The sequence below is a fragment of the Bos grunniens genome, chromosome 27, assembly GCF_055505025.1.
Source record: "Bos grunniens cultivar Pamir isolate PY7600 chromosome 27, Bosgru_T2T1.0, whole genome shotgun sequence".
Taxonomy (NCBI): domain Eukaryota; kingdom Metazoa; phylum Chordata; class Mammalia; order Artiodactyla; family Bovidae; genus Bos; species Bos grunniens.
The window spans coordinates 30,735,771-30,753,548 of record NC_141191.1 but is presented as its reverse complement, the minus strand read 5'-3'; the positions used below and the strand labels follow the sequence as shown (position 1 = coordinate 30,753,548).

General features: G+C 41.5%; 1 protein-coding gene across 1 annotated transcript in view; it reads left to right on the top strand.

Annotated features, from left to right (window-relative positions):
* The window catches only part of POFUT3 (protein O-fucosyltransferase 3), a 150,579-nt gene extending 133,129 nt beyond the window's left edge, over window positions 1–17,450 (top strand). The window contains exon 6 of the mRNA XM_086379638.1: window positions 14,714–17,450. Coding sequence (XP_086235764.1) covers window positions 14,714–14,735 — 22 coding nt within the window. The 3' untranslated portion in view covers window positions 14,736–17,450. The remainder of the gene's footprint in view (window positions 1–14,713) is intronic.
* The last annotated feature ends 328 nt before the right edge of the window (window positions 17,451–17,778 follow it).

Here is a 17,778-nt window from a genome sequence, read left to right as displayed (position 1 = left end):
ACTTCAGCTTTAAAGCAAATGACTTGGATTATTAGATGGCGTTATAACCTAGAAAGGGGCACTTCCCCGGTGGCTTTCTTCTGTTGTGGCTCCTGAGCACTTAATAATATGCATAGTCTGGATTGAGATAGAGTGTCAGTGTAAAGTACTCACTGGATTTGATGACTTAGTGCAAAAATAGGACTGAAAATGTCTGGTTAGTGATTTTTATATAGATATGTTGAAATGATATATTGAGTATTCCAAGTTAAGAAAAATTATTAAAATTAGCTTCACCTGTTCTCATTTGGAGAAGGCAATGGCAACCCACTCCAGTACGCTTGCCTGGCAAATCCCATGGATGGAGGAGCCTGGTGGGCTGCAGTCCATGGGTTCGCTAGGAGTTGGACACGACTGAGCGACATCACTTTCACTTTTCACCTTCATGCATTGGAGAAGGAAATGGCAACCCACTCCAGTATTCTTGCCTGGAGAATCCCAGGGACGGGGGAGCTTGGTGGGCTGCCGTCTCTGGGGTCGCACAGAGTCGGACACGACTGAAGCGACTTAGCAGCAGCAGCAGCAGCATTCTCATTTAGCATTTTTCAGCGTGATGGTTAAAAATGTAAATGATATATACAGCTCTCATTATGTTTCTATTGGATACTAAATTATAATAGTAACCAGCACTTACTGAGCACCCAGTGTGTTCCAGACCTTGTACTAAACAGGTTACATGTGATTTTTAATTTTATTCTTCACAACAAACATAAGGGTACATACTAATATAGTTCCTTTTTTACAGATAAACAAACCAAAGAATAGAGGGATTAAGTGACTTCTCTAAGTTCACACAACTGGATTGTGACAGCATGGGGATTCTAACACAGCCAGGCTGGCTCCAGAGCCCACACTCACTCACTCCACTGCCTTTCCTCCTGGTGTTCAGTTGAGAGCTGCTTCAGCATCTTACACCAAGCTGATAGAGTGGGTTCAAGAGATTAAAAAGAAGAGATGAATGAGAAACAGAGCGTAAAGCGAACTCTTTCAAGGAGCTTTGCTACAGAGGAGAGCAAAGGAATCAGATATAAGTTGATGGGGAGAGTGGAGTCAACCTTCCTTTTCCTTTTCCAAGATGAGAGAAGGCCTGGAATGTGAGTATGCTGATGGGAATGACCCAGTAGAGACTTAAAAAAAAATAGATGCTGTAGAAGAGAAAGGAGAATTTGGGAGAGGTTCTGGAGCAGATGGAGAGCATAGGATCCGGTACCCATGTGGAAGGCATGGTTTTAGACAGGAACATGACAAGGTGAGCCATTAACAGGTGGGAAGGCAGGAGATATGGTGTGGAAGTCTGTGAAAAGTGACTGTTTAAATTTTTTTACAAAGCTCCAAAGAGCTGATCTTTTAAAATTAATTGATCGATTGATTTTTGGCTGCATCATGCAGTGTGTGGGATCTTAATACCCCAACCAGGGATGGAACCCACACCTCCTGCAGTGGACGAATGGGGTCTTAACCACTGGATCACCAGGGAATTCCCTACCTCTGAGTGAAGTAGGAAGTAATGTTATCGGCTGGAAGTGAAGATGTTGGAAGAGTCACGGATTTCAGAAGGTAAGAGAAGATTTGGAATAATCTGGGAACATGGGGCAGTGAATGGATTCTAGAGAGTGATAAGCAACAAAGCCAGAAGCTTTAAGGATAATAAGTGACTGTTTCCTTTTTTGTTTTTTAAATGGGATGAAATTTGCCATCTATTTGGTTGAAATGAGTCAAATGCTGGTCAGATGGAGTTGTTGGCAAAAGAGAAGGAAGGAGATGGGTTTTTAAAAGCTGAGCCAGAGCTAGCTTCAGAAGATGGCGGAGGAGTAGGACAGAGAGAACACTTTCTCCCCCACAAATTCATCAAAAGAGCATTTAAACGTCGAGTAAATTCCACAAAACAACTTCTGAATGCCGGCAGAGGACATCAGGCACCCAGAAAAGCAATCCAACTCTTCGAAAGGAGGTAGGAAAAAATATAAAAGACAAAAAAAGAGACAAAAGAGGGAGGGACGGAGCTCCGTCCTGGTAAGGGAGTCTTAAAAAGAGAGAAGTTTCCAAACACCAGGAAACCTTCTCACTGCCGAATCTGTGCCAAGCTTTGGAAGCACAGAGGGCAACATAACAGGAAGAAAAAATAAATAAACAATTAAAACTCGAAGATTGCGAGTCCTACGGTAACTCCCCCAGTGGAGAAGCAGCGCAGACGCCTGCAGGCGCCATTAACAAGCGGGGGCTGGGCAGGGAGGCACAGCGCGGGCTGCATCGCTTAGAGTAAGGATCTGGCCTGAATACCCTGAGCACTATCTGAGCGAAATAATTTGGGCTAACAAACCAGACTGTGGGATATCTACTACGCGAAAAGCCAGCCCCAACCTAAGACCACCAGGCCCGCGCACGGAACAAAGAATTGAACAGAGATAGCTGGCTGCAGACCTTCCCCCTCCGGTGATAGGCAGCCAGAGCCGGAAGGGGGCAATCGCAGCCCCAGAGAGACATTATCTATAAAACTGTAAGCAGGCTTCTTTGCTAACTAAAACTTCTTGGGGGTCTGGACGGTTAACATCTGCCTAAGAAGGTGCACCGGTTTTGCGCCCAGATAACCGAGTGGCGGGGAGGCAATAAGTCGCAGCATTGGCGCTCGCCAAACACCTCATCACTTGAGCTGCTTGGACCTGGGAAGAGCACAATACTCAGGCCCAACTGAGTCTGCGCCTCTGAGGACTATCCGAGTGCCTGAACCTGAGCGGCTTGGACCTGGGAGGTACATGCAACCCAGGGCCAGCCTCGGATTGCTCCCGGCGGAACAACCTAGAGCCCGAGCAGTGTGGGCAGGGAGGCTACACGTGCAGTGAGCGGGGGCAGACCCAGTGTGGCTGAGGCACTGCGAGCGCACGCCAGTGTTATTTGCTTGCAGCATCCCTCCCTCCCTCCCCACAGCGCGACTGAACAAAGAGAAGAAATACAGTTCCACCCATCAGAACACTGACACAAGCTTCCCTAACCAGGAAACCTTGACAAGCCACCTGTACAAACCCACACACAGTGAGGAATAGCCACAATAAAGAGAACTCCACAAACTGCCAGAATACAGAAAGGACACCCCATACTCAGCAATTTAAACAAGATGAAGAGACAGAGGAATAGCCAGCAGATAAAGGAACAGGATAAATGCCCACCAAACCAAACAAAAGAGGAAGAGATAGGGAATCTACCTGATAAAGAATTCCAAATAATGATAGTGAAATTGATCCAAAATCTAGAAATTAAAATGGAATCACAGATAAATAGCTTGGAGACAAGGATTGAGAAGATGCAAGAAAGGTTTAACAAGGACCTAGAAGAAATAAAAAAGAGTCAATATACAATGAATAATGCAATAAATGAAATTAAAAACACTCTGGAGGCAACAAATAGTAGAATAACAGAGGCAGAAGATAGGATTAGTGAATTAGAAGATAGAATGGTAGAAATAAATGAATCAGAGAGAATAAAAGAAAAACGAATTAAAAGAAATGAGGACAATCTCAGAGACCTCCAGGACAATATTAAACGCTACAACATTCGAATCATAGGGGTTCCAGAAGAAGAAGACAAAAAGAAAGACCATGAGAAAATACTTGAGGAGATAATAGTTGAAAACTTCCCTAAACTGGGGAAGGAAATAATCACCCAAGTCCAAGAAACCCAGAGAATCCCAAACAGGATAAACCCAAGGCGAAACACCCCAAGACACATATTACTCAAATTAACAAAGATCAAACACAAAGAACAAATATTAAAAGCAGCAAGGGAAAAACAACAAATAACACACAAGGGAATTCCCATAAGGATAACAGCTGATCTTTCAATAGAAACTCTTCAAGCCAGGAGGGAATGGCAAGACATACTTAAAATGATGAAAGAAAATAACCTACAGCCCAGATTATTGTACCCAGCAAGGATTTCATTCAAGTATGAAGGAGAAATCAAAAGCTTCTCAGATAAGCAAAAGCTGAGAGAATTCTGCACCACCAAACCAGCTCTACAACAAATACTAAAGGATATTCTCTAGACAGGAAACACAAAAATGGTGTATAAATTCGAACCCCAAACAATAAAGTAAATGGCAACGGGATCATACTTATCAGTAATTACCTTAAACGTAAATGGGTTGAATGCCCCAACCAAAAGACAAAGACTGGCTGAATGGATACAAAAACAAGACCCCTACATATGTTGTCTACAGGAGACCCACCTCAAAACAGGGGACACATACAGACTGAAAGTGAAGGGCTGGAAAAAGATTTTCCATGCAAATAGGGACCAAAAGAAAGCAGGAGTAGCAATACTCATATCAGATAAAATAGACTTTAAAACAAAGGCTGTGAAAAGAGACAAAGAAGGTCACTACATAATGATCAAAGGATCAATCCAAGAAGAAGATATAACAATTATAAATATATATGCACCCAACACGGGAGCATCGCAGTATGTAAGACAAATGCTAACAAGTATGAAAGGAGAAATTAACAATAACACAATAATAGTGGGAGACTTTAATACCCCACTCACACCTATGGATAGATCAACTAAACAGAAAATTAATAAGGAAACACAAACTTTAAACGATACAATAGACCAGTTAGACCTAATTGATATCTATAGGACATTTCATCCCAAAACAATGAATTTCACCTTTTTCTCAAGCGCACATGGAACCTTCTCCAGGATAGATCACATCCTGGGCCATAAAGCTAGCCTTGGTAAATTCAAAAAAATAGAAATCATTCCAAGCATCTTTTCTGACCACAATGCAGTAAGATTAGATCTCAATTACAGGAGAAAAACTATTAAAAATTCCAACATATGGAGGCTGAACAACACGCTGCTGAATAACCAACAAATCACAGAAGAAATCAAAAAAGAAATCAAAATTTGCATAGAAACGAATGAAAATGAAAACACAACAACCCAAAACCTGTGGGACACAGTAAAAGCAGTCCTAAGGGGAAAGTTCATAGCAATACAGGCACACCTCAAGAAACAAGAAAAAAGTCAAATAAATAACCTAACTCTACACCTCAAACAACTAGAAAAGGAAGAAATGAAGAACCCCAGGGTTAGTAGAAGGAAAGAAATCTTAAAAATTAGAGCAGAAATAAATGCAAAAGAAACAAAAGAGACCATAGCAAAAATCAACAAAGCCAAAAGCTGGTTCTTTGAAAGGATAAATAAAATTGACAAACCATTAGCCAGACTCATCAAGAAACAAAGGGAGAAAAATCAAATCAATAAAATTAGAAATGACAGTGGAGAGATCACAACAGACAATATAGAAATACAAAGGATCATAAGAGACTATTATCAACAATTATATGCCAATAAAATGGACAACGAGGAAGAAATGGACAAATTCTTAGAAAAGTACAACTTTCCAAAACTGGACCAGGAAGAAATAGAAAACCTTAACAGACCCATCACAAGCATGGAAATTGAAACTGTAATCAAAAATCTTCCAGCAAACAAAAGCCCAGGTCCAGACGGCTTCACAGCTGAATTCTACCAAAAATTTAGAGAAGAGCTCACACCTATCCTACTCAAACTCTTCCAGAAAATTGCAGAGGAAGGTAAACTTCCAAACTCATTCTATGAGGCCACCATCACCCTAATACCAAAACCTGACAAAGATGCCACAAAAAAAGAAAACTATAGGCCAATATCACTGATGAACATAGATGCAAAAATCCTAAACAAAATTCTAGCAATCAGAATCCAACAACACATTAAAAAGATCATACACCATGACCAAGTGGGCTTTATCCCAGGGATGCAAGGATTCTTCAATATCCGCAAATCAATCAATGTAATACACCACATTAACAAATTGAAAAACAAAAACCATATGATTATCTCAATAGATGCAGAGAAAGCCTTTGACAAAATTCAACACCCATTTATGATAAAAACTCTCCAGAAAGCAGGAATAGAAGGAACATACCTCAACATAATAAAAGCTATATATGACAAACCCACAGCAAACATTATCCTCAATGGTGAAAAATTGAAAGCATTTCCTCTAAAGTCAGGAACAAAACAAGGGTGCCCACTTTCACCATTACTATTCAACATAGTTTTGGAAGTTTTGGCTACAGCAATCAGAGCAGAAAAAGAAATAAAAGGAATCCAAATTGGAAAAGAAGAAGTAAAACTCTCACTATTTGCAGATGACATGATCCTCTACATAGAAAACCCTAAAGACTCCACCAGAAAATTACTAGAACTAATCAATGATTATAGTAAAGTTGCAGGATATAAAATCAACACACAGAAATCCCTTGCGTTCCTATACACTAATAATGAGAAAACAGAAAGAGAAATTAAGGAAACAATTCCATTCACCATTGCAACGAAGAGAATAAAATACTTAGGAATATATCTACCTAAAGAAACTAAAGACCTATATATAGAAAACTATAAAACACTGGTGAAAGAAATCAAAGAGGACACTAATAGATGGAGAAATATACCATGTTCATGGATTGGAAGAATCAATATAGTGAAAATGAGTATACTACCCAAAGCAATTTATAGATTCAATGCAATCCCTATCAAGCTACCAACAGTATTCTTCACAGAGCTAGAACAAATAATTTCACAATTTGTATGGAAATACAAAAAACCTCGAATAGCCAAAGCGATCTTGAGAAAGAAAAATGGAACTGGAGGAATCAACCTACCTGACTTCAGGCTCTACTACAAAGCCACAGTTATCAAGACAGTATGGTACTGGCACAAAGACAGAAATATAGATCAATGGAACAAAATAGAAAGCCCAGAGATAAATCCACGCACATATGGACACCTTATCTTTGACAAAGGAGGCAAGAATATACAGTGGATTAAAGACAATCTCTTTAACAAGTGGTGCTGGGAAATCTGGTCAACCACTTGTAAAAGAATGAAACTAGAACACTTTCTAACACCATATACAAAAATAAACTCAAAATGGATTAAAGATCTCAACATAAGACCAGAAACTATAAAACTCCTAGAGGAGAACATAGGCAAAACACTCTCTGACATACATCACAGCAGGATCCTCTATGACCCACCTCCCAGAATATTGGAAATAAAAGCAAAAATAAACAAATGGGACCTAATTAAACTTAAAAGCTTCTGCACATCAAAGGAAACTATTAGCAAGGTGAAAAGACAGCCTTCAGAATGGGAGAAAATAATAGCAAATGAAGCAACCGACAAACAACTAATCTCAAAAATATACAAGCAACTCCTACAGCTCAACTCCAGAAAAATAAATGACCCAATCAAAAAATGGGCCAAAGATCTAAATAGACATTTCTCCAAAGAAGACATACAGATGGCTAACAAACACTTGAAAAGATGTTCAACATCACTCTTTATCAGAGAAATGCAAATCAAAACCACTATGAGGTACCATTTCACACCAGTCAGAATGGCTGCGATCCAAAAGTCTACAAATAATAAATGCTGGAGAGGGTGTGGAGAAAAGGGAACCCTCTTACACTGTTGGTGGGAATGCAAATTAGTACAGCCACTATGGAGAACAGTGTGGAGATTCCTTAAAAAACTGGAAATAGAACTGCCTTATGATCCAGCAATCCCACTGCTGGGCATACACACTGAGGAAACCAGAAGGGAAAGAGACACGTGTACCCCAATGTTCATCGCAGCACTGTTTATAATAGCCAGGACATGGAAGCAACCTAGATGTCCATCAGCAGATGAATGGATAAGAAAGCTGTGGTACATATACACAATGGAGTATTACTCAGCCATTAAAAAGAATACATTTGAATCAGTTCTAATGAGGTGGATGAAACTGGAGACTATTATACAGAGTGAAGTAAGCCAGAAGGAAAAACATAAATACAGTATACTAACGCATGTATATGGAATTTAGAAAGATGGTAACGATAACCCTGTGTACGAGACAGCAAAAGAGACACTGATGTATAGAACAGTCTTATGGACTCTGTGGGAGAGGGTGGGAAGATTTGGGAGAATGTCATTGAAACATGTGAAATGTCATGTATGAAACGAGATGCCAGTCCAGGTTCAGTGCACGATGCTGGATGCTTGGGGCTGGTGCGCTGGGAAGGCCCAGGGGGATGGTATGGGGAGGTTGGGAGGGAGGAGGGTTCAGGATGGGGAGCATGTGATTTTTTTTTAAAAAATAAAATTAAAAAAAAAAAAAAAAAAAAGCTGAGCCAGAGCTGGGCATCAGTGATGAAAATAGACCGGTAATTCATCTCCTTTATTACACTTGTAGTGAATGCTTAACTGGCTCTTAAAAAGAGAGAGGGGAAGAGAAAGAAAGAGGGACATAATGGCACATGGCTGTATTAGAATTTGGAGACCTGGAAAGATGTCACTCTGCGGAATGAGGCATTCTGGCTGTGGCCATCTGGATTATAGAAATAGATGAACAGCTCCTTAACTGATCACAGTGTGAAATGAAAAAGCTCTCCCAATGTTCCGCTGGCAGGTCTGTCACATTAAACTTTATTTCCAGGCTTGGAACCTTCAGAGCTTCTAAATAAGAGAGAGAAAAAAAAAAAAAAAAACAGAAAGAAAAGAGAGCCCAGGTGAAAAATGATGACAGTTGGATGAGGATAGGCTGTTTGCTTACTAGGCGGGAAGCCTGATAACTGAAGCCTCTCCCTTGCGGTTCCCAGAGACCTCGACTATGACCATAAGACACCAAGTAATATCAGAAGGCTGGGGGTTATCAGAAGAACCCAGTCTAATCCTCTCTAGAGAAAACAGGAGTGATGATCAAATTTCATTTACTTGTAGGACTTAGTAAGACTGTATAAGCAGGTTTCTGTATAATAATGCACAGGCTTAAGTGTATTTTGGGGGCTGAATGCATCATAACGTATCTCACACCTTAGTCTTCTAGATTTTCTAAACCTTTTTGTTAAAAGTTATGAAAGTGGATGCTATGGGTAACAATTTCTTTAGTCCGTTCACTGCTCTTGTAATCTTGTGCTTAGACCAAGATATGGCTCGAACAACCTTCTGGGCTGTTAGACTCTTCACCCCGGTCTGGCAGCCTGGGTCACCAGCTTTGGAGGGGCTGATTATACACTCGGCTCTAAAGTACTTAGGAAAGCATCTGCTTTTCTTTCTTCTGGAGCAAAAATACGAGCCCATCTCCATAGGGTTGGGGTTCATCTTTGTTATCTTTCTGTTTTAAATCAGAAGTATGGAGATTGTCCTCTCACCAACAGCATGGAGTATCTACCAGCTGGCTTCCTCCCTGACCTAGGAAAGGAACACATATAAACCACATAGATTCATCCTCAAGTATCAGAGTCAGGATTTGGAAAACTCTTGTTGTTGGATAATCCATGGTTGAAAAATCTACGGGAAAAAAGATTAGGGGGCTGAAATTCACCTAGAGGCAGATGTATTTTCCAAAGTCCTTAATCCTATATATTTAAATGTACAGATAATAAAGAAGTCTAGATAGGGGAATGTCAAAGAGCTTAAACCAGTAATAAAATAGCTCTTAAAATGGTAATAATTAATACTGTACCCAACATGACAGTTGAGCTTTCGTGCAGAGATGATTTCTGAGAAGACTCGTGGCTGAGAACAGAGAAGGAGGGAGGGTTATACTGCGGATGAGGAACCCCCAGGGCCCTCTTCCTCCTTCTGGATGTTCACTCTCTGTGATCCTTTCTGGAAGGTGTATCCCATGCTTGTGGCTTTAGCAGAAGGTGCGGTGTGAAGAGCTTGAGGCTCCTGAATGAGCTTTCTCATTTTCTTTGAAGAAAATATATTAGGCAGGCCAACTCATCTCTTTAAAAGAGCTCTTAGCTCCTCTTTATTGGTTTTAGTCAGTTCTTTAACCTCAATCCTTTTGGCTTTTGTTTTTACCTGTGTTCAAAGTGGAGCCTTTGAGTGCTAAGTTTTAATCAATCGATTTCTTTGGAAGTTTTGTTTTGTTTTGTTTTTCTTTCCAGTATTCTCTGAGAAATGCTGCCCACTTGCTTAGCTAGTCACCAGGAAAGGCGGGTGAGGGGAAGATATCTTTTCAACATGAGGGTCTCCATCCACCCCTTCACCATATTAGGTGACAAGGGAAGCAGTTTAAACTTCTTCTTTCAGAAAAAGTCACTTCTAGCGTCTATACAGTAGTTGTAGAGTCTTCTTGGCAGCAAACCTTCTTTAAATGCTTTCATTTATTGTCTCTTTTAATGCTCAATTCTGCTGAATAAAGCAGCTATTGCTGGTTTTTTTTTTTTTTTTTTTTTTTTTTCAGTTTTACATGTGAGGAAGGCAACAGCAGAGGGAAAAGTAACTTGCCCAGGATCATATGCTAAGTGGTAAAGCAGGGCTTGTGCACAGCCTTCTTATTCCAGGCCTTTCACTGTTACCTCTCCAGCAGGCAGCCTCCCTATGTAGTGTTGTCTACTACCTCTCCTTGTCGTGATCGCACACTCCACACTCATCTTACTCCCCAAACTTGCCCAGTAGCAACATCTCACAGAGCTACCAGATTACAGAGCAGCAGCACAGAGTCATCTGTATTCATGACCGAGCACGGAGGTAATCTATGGTCTGGGGAGAAACACACAGAAGGATGAAGGTAGAGGTGAGAGCCCCTCAGACCAATTGGCTTTCACAAGACTGTTTCAGAAGAGAACTTTACATTGCTTGGAGTGACTTTCGTGTGATGACCATAATTCAAGTGGCTGTGTAAAAAGTATACAAAAGTAAATCTGCAAAATATCTAAATTCCTTTAAGAGAACGTGCAGACTATTTTATGGGTTACTGTTAAGGTTTGCCCCCATTGGTAACTGTTATTTTTTTTAAGAGAAAGAGCACTAGTCAAATGATCTAATCTACCAGTTTTTGCAGTTGACTTAAGACCTACTTGACCATCTCCAAGGTCACAGAGCAATAATACTAATAGTTGACTGACTTCACATAGCATCTACCCTGGCTTTATTTCTTCTTCTTAAAAATAGTCACCTATTTATTTGTCCACACCGGGTCTTAGTTGCAGCATGTGAGATCTAGTTCCCTGACCAAGGATCGAACCCAGGCCCCCTGCATTGGGAGCGATTAGTTTCAGCCACTGGACCACCAGGAGAGTCCCACTTTGTTTCTGTTTTTTGTCTCACTTTTTCCTTATTAGCCTTGTCATACTTTACACATCATACTAAGCCTCCGGAATCCATTCTTTAACAACAAATGAGTGACTAAACTCTGTTTCATAGCTCTTTTGGAGCATAAAAGAGATAATAAGAAAATGATTTTGAAGTAATAGAGATTCAGTTTATTGTTGTTCCTGTCCCTTAGAATGTCTCTTCTTCCAATCGGTGCCTAACACTTTTTCCTCTCTTTTTTCCCCAAATATTCTATGATATTTGTTCACATTGTGATCACCATCCATTTTCCAGGCAGTAATATTGATTGCTCTATGATATAAGGAAATTATTTTATGTGTGCCCATCTAGTGTTTTCATGGTTTCTCCCATTATTATAATAATCTTTCCTGGGGGTTCTTCCTTCCTTCACCCGTCATCCTATCTTCACTTTCTGGAAAACTCCAAGTTACCCCCCCCCCCCCCATCTTTCTTATTTCGCTTTCATAAAAGGAGGGCGATCAGAGCTGTCTGATGACATTTTAACCATTTTATCTCCATCCACTTTACAGAATAAGAATCTTTACTTATTTTCTGTGATCAGAATATAATCAGCTTTTCACCCTTTGGTGATTCAATATTGTTGGGAAATTGTTCTGTTTATGAGTCCTTCACAGGAGAATGCATCCCAGTCAGTGCAATTTTTTTGAGTGACGATAGGACAATATAGCTTGAGAAAGTACACTCATCACACACTTTGCCCTTTAAAATTCACAATTTTCCAGAGTGAAATAACACGTTGTGTCATTTAAGTCTCAAAGGAAATAAACAGAAGGGCCATTCCTCACCCAGGCTAGGAAATCGAGATTCCTCTTATTATACCCTTGGTGGTAAAATGTTTAAAAATGCTGAAGAGTTTTATAATTTTATTTTGTATCCTCTTAATAAACACAAGGATACTTCTTAGTACTCTAAGGAGAATGGCATTGAAACGTGTATAATATCATGTATGAAATGAGTAAAAAAATAAAAAAAAAACTTGAATGTTGATAAATACAGATACAATTAAACGATAGTAAAGCAGTACTAATGAAATCCAATATACTTGAATTTAGTAAGAAAGCCAAACTGAGGAGTTTCTAAATGAAATTTTAACAGATCTACTTATTAAGTTATGGGTTTATTCCCCTGCCATGACCTGAACATAATAAGACAGACAAGCAGGAAAGAACAATGCTGGGAAAATATTCAAAACTGTAACCAACAGATGGAAATGAAATTTTCGGTGAGGAGTACGCTGTTTTTGTACACAGAAGTAGAAAAATAACATTGTGCAGTTGAAACTTGTATAGTGTTATAAGCCAGTATTATTTCAATAAAAAATAAATTTAGAAAAGTGTGACCATGGATGCTCCCTAAGCGTAAGGAAGCTGCCTTATTAGCTGAGGATTTTGACTGTCTGGCCTTTCTCACAAGGCCAGTGTCAATGTTGGCATAAATCTCTTTTTAATGGAGTGATAGGAATCTGGTTCTCAAGGGTTTAAGAGGATATACTTTGGTCATGTGTTCATATTCATGGAGGTTAATTAATGTTTAGACAAAGCTAATCTTGTTAATAGAATTGTTCAGCCCTTTGTAAAAAGAGGACACTGAAAACGTGTCAACTAGAGCGCTTTGGAGTTTGAACAGTCATTGGACTCAGAGCAATAGCTCAGTTTGGGGGTTTTTACAGAGAGGTGCTCTTGCTCCATCTTACCCTCTTGCTCGTGTCCTTTCCTCTCCCTGTGTGTGCGTGCTAGGTAGCTTCAATCGTGTCCGACTCTTCGTGACCCGGTGGACTGTAGCCCACCAGGCTCCTCTGTCCATGGGATTTCCCAGGCAAGAATACTAGAGTGAGTTGCCATGCCCTCCTCCAGGGGATCTTCTTGACCCAGGGATTGAACTCGCATCTCTTGTGTCTCCTATATTGGCACATGGATTCTTTACTGCTAGTGCCACCTAGGAAGTCATGTTTAATGTATATGTGTGTGTGTTAGTCACTCAGTCATGTCTGACTCTTTCTGACCCCACCCACTGTAGCCCGCCAGGCTCCTCTGTCCAGTGGAATTCTCCAGGCAAGAATATTGGAGTGGGTTGCCATTTCCTTCTCCAGGGGATCTTCCCGAACCAGGGAGTGAACCTGGATCTACTGCCCTGTAGGAAGATTCTTTACCATTTGAGCTACTTGGGAAGATCAATATATATGACATGTCAGGCGAGTGTATGCTCCTCGGTTCTGTCTTGTCACAACAAGGATTTGCAGTGACGGACATTAAAGCCCTCGGTGCGTCACAGCTCTCGGGTCTTGGACAGACCATGTTATAGCTCTCAGGTCTTGAACAGACTGTGTTATAGCTCTTAGACAAGTCAGTGTTACAGCTCAATTTTATTTAGAAAATAGCAGGAGAATCCATCCTTGAAGCGTGAGGGCATGCCAACGAAAGACGCGAAGAGAAGAGAGGGGAGGAGCGCTCCAGCGCGTGGGGGAGAGACAGAGAGAGAGAGCCCTTTAGCTCCTCTTTTTATATGTTTTTTCCTCCCCCCGGGCCTGCCCTATGGAAACTGGGCTAGCCAGGAGTGCTGTTTGTTCTACCTGAGGTCCTCACCCCGGTCCTTGGACCTTCCTTTGACCTTCCTTTGTTCTATTTTCCCGGGCTTTTCCCTTCCTTGTCTTTCAGCCACTGCCATTTTGGACTCCTGTTTCCTATTCTACCTAACATGACACATATATACTATATACACATTTATACCATATATAATCATATTTACATACATATAAAGTATATGATACTTATATGTCATGTTTATTTGTATATCTTTCTTTCTGTTTATCTATCTATTTTTGATCTATCTTTTTCCTGTAGTGAAACATTTGGGCTTGGTCTCTTTAACTATAAACTTTGATTTGGAACTGTAGCCTCCCCCCCCAGTGCCTCTTTGTTATACAGATTATTTGAGAGGAGGGACAATTAAGGGCTTGACTCTGGAAGAAACTTTGGTTTTCCCCTTAATTTCCTAAAAGAATTTGCATAGAGGGTCTGTTCCTGGAACAGAGCTACCCCAGATACTTCAGTAGAAAGTGTGGACTCGGTGTGGTGAGGGAAACCCCTAGAGATCAGGGTCCACTCTGGGTCCCACTGTCTCTGCAGGCCCAGCAAACATTTATTTACCAAACATTTGCTGCTCCATCTCCATGTGAATTTCCTTCCTCCCCACTGAAGTCCCAAACGCCTACCCTCAACAGCCTCTTTTGTCTTTAGCTGAAGATGGTGTTTAAGGTGAGGGCTTGCGCCATTTTGGTGAGTTGCTGTCTTTTCCTGGGTCTCTCCCATGGATGCATATTACTGAGTCTTTAATCTGTCTCATGTCAATTTCATTCTTAGACCAACTAGAATCACCAAGAAGGGTAGAGGACAACCTCTTCCTCCCCAGCTGATGAGAGATGGACCGCTGGGCTGGGACTCAAGTTCGGGCACTGGGAGGCCCTTCACAGTCTAACTTGTCTCCTCATCTTCGCTCCTGACAGCTTTCCTGTCTCCTGCCCCTGATGAGAGTAGCCAAGAGGAAGGGAGCCCGGGCAGGTGCCCCTACACGCTGAAGCAGGTGAGTCACCCAACAAAACCGAGTGAAGCCTTGAGAGGATGCTACTTGGGCCAGAAGAACCTTGGAGTAAATGGGTCCCAACTGTGTCTGTGGACCCCAAGAGGGGCCGCCAGACTTCCTCGCCGAGGTGAGTTATGTGGTCAGGAGGGCAGATTCAGCTGAGCGGACCAGGTCCCACCTGGTGATAAAGCAGTGTCCCAAGGGCACCAACCATGCCTGCTGGGTGTGTGAGTCTGAGGGGCAGAAAAGGTGGCCTAGGGAGTCATAGGCTGGAAACAGAATTAAGTTGTCCTGAAGAACAGGCTCCCAGAACTGGGAGACTCCCTCATTTCAAGTGGTCTGTGCCCTTGGCTGGTCCTTGGGATCAACCCCGGGTGGATGGGTCTCCTCCTGCTCAGCAGTGTGAGCCCCAAGGGGGTTTTTCAACTAGGACACAATCACCATGGTCCCCCTTCCTCCCCCCTTACCCAAAGCTCTTTGCCGGATTATACGCTTTAAACATTATAATCACATTAAGTATTTTACTTGTGAGACTACCTATTGTACCTATTACAATAACAATAAATCTGGCTGAACATTTATTATGCCCACAGGGCACCTAATGCCTTGGTAAACCTTATCTCTCCTATTATACTTTCTGTTTTGTCCTTCCGTAATATGGGAAGCAAGGTGGCTGTTTTGCAGACTCCAATATTAGTTAGAAATATAATTTTCATTAAGCATTTGGAAGATTACAGCTGATGATAGTGAATGATTTTTTTTCCCCTGAAAATTAATATCTGCCATGGAATTGAATAATAGATAAGCACCAAGATGTTCAGGATAAGAGCGGTAGAAACCTCATGGTCAGAGGGAGGGCCTGGCTGAATTAATGATTGCTCTTTTTCTGCCCTCTGCTTTCCCAAGTAAAGAACTTGCCTCCCTATTTTGTAAAACATGAACTTGACCCCTAGGCAGTTGATTGGAACATGAGTGGACCCTGACCTAAGAGCCAGAGAGAGGTTTAGTTCCCACAAGGACTTACTGGTAAGTGGCCTTCCTCTTGTCAGAGCAGAGGTATGCTGGAAAAGCTGATGGGAAGAGACAGAATGACAGAGACCTGAAAAATCAGAGCATCAGGAGGGACGATGAGGCAGAAAACAGACCAGATGTCTCCTTAGTCCCTTTCAAAATCCAGCAGCATTCAAATCTACCCTGAGGTTCTGTGATCCGCCACTGTGTTCAAATAACCAAGTCCATTTTCATGCTTAAGCTCGGTTGAATCCTTCAATTCATTTCAGTTATTCGCTGCCAAAGCAGCTTTAATGAATTGAGTCAATATTCCGGTAAAACTACCATGACCCCGGGTGTTTGCTGCTGTGGGCATGAAGGTGGGCTCAGGGGGGCACTGGGTACTTTGCTGCCAGGTTTCAGACTGTCCCATTTATCACATCTTGTGCTTCAAAGTGTGCTTTGCCTTGAAGAGGTTCTCGAGACGCACAGCCATTGACCTTGGACTCCCCGAAGGCAATGGGGCCCAGATACGTGAAACCTAAGAAAAACAACAGCTTTCTTTTCACAAAGTCAGTGTTGCCTTATGTTTTTAGAGCCGGAGGCTTGATTGTGCCTTTGGGGGCTGACAGTTCTTTTGTTTTGGAAAAACACCCTATAGGTTAATCAAAGTTAAAGCCCACATCCTGTGTTGGACTGGAGACAGGGAGGCGCTGAACTGGACTCCGTAGTTTGGTCAAAGGTTGCGTTCCTCATGGGTGAAATAGCATCCCTGAGAATACGTGTGAGAAGAGGCTGGCTGGTGATGACAGGGGAAGAAAATACTCACTTTCCTTTTTGTTTGTTTTTCTCTATTCCTGGTGGTGGGCCAGAGCCTCTGACACCAACCTGCGTAGGTTTGAATCTCAGCTCTGCCGTCATTCAGGACCCAGTCAGGAGGCATAACCACAACCAAGAGAATTTCATAGAAATTTCACAGGAAGAATTATCAATTAGGCCAAACGGTGTTAACTAGATGACTGAAAGGGTTTCACAGGGGTAGCAGCCCAGAGAAGTGGCTGTTACCACTAGATCTGAGGCCACGAAGAGAAGAGGCTAGAAGAGTTAAAACTTAAGTTGTTAAAGAAGGAGCTCCGTGGAGATGGAAGTCAGACTTCTGAGGAGGGGCCCCTGTTCCGCATGTCCCGGAGTCTCTGAGTTGAAAGGAGGGGCCTTGTGGGACCCAGCTTTCCTAAGAGCAGGTGCTGGTTGCCTATTGCTGGCCTCTTGGGAGGTGGGGGCAAAAAGGGAAGGTTGTCCTGTAAGCCTTGTATGTGTGTGTGTAAAACCCTTATGTTCTTTAACTCCCTTATGCCTTCACCCAGCTTTCAGCTAAAGGTGATTGTATGGCGTGTGAAAACCTGGTCTCAGCTGTGTTTTGGAATTCATGGTTGAACCCAATTCCATGCTTGGGCAACACATGATGGAGATCGAAAGTCGCTTGACAAGGCTGGTTCTAAGGTGGCTAGAGGTGAGCTGCGGAGGAATGCAGCTGAGAACCAGATCCACATCCAAGAGTTTGGGATTAGCAGACACAATATATAATTTATATAAAAGAGAGAAACCACGACATCCTACTGTATAGCACAGGGAACTATACTCAATATTTTGTAGTAAATTATAATGAAAAATATGAAAAAGAATATATATTTGGGTAACTGAATCACTTTACAGTACCCAGAAACTAACACAAATATTGTAAATCAACTATACTTCAATTAAAAAATCCCAGAAAATAACAACTTTAGGAAGGACATAAGGAAAATAGGCTATATCCAAAACAATTATTCAACCAGATTTACTGATACTGTCCTGGAAACAAAACTAAAATCAGCATAGAATAAATTTTTTTTAATGGGAAAGCAAAAAACCCTCTCAAAGCAATTTTACTATAGATATGGGAAAATGCTAACCTGATATTGTGCAAAAAAAGAGGCACACGAAATTCCTTGTGTAGTG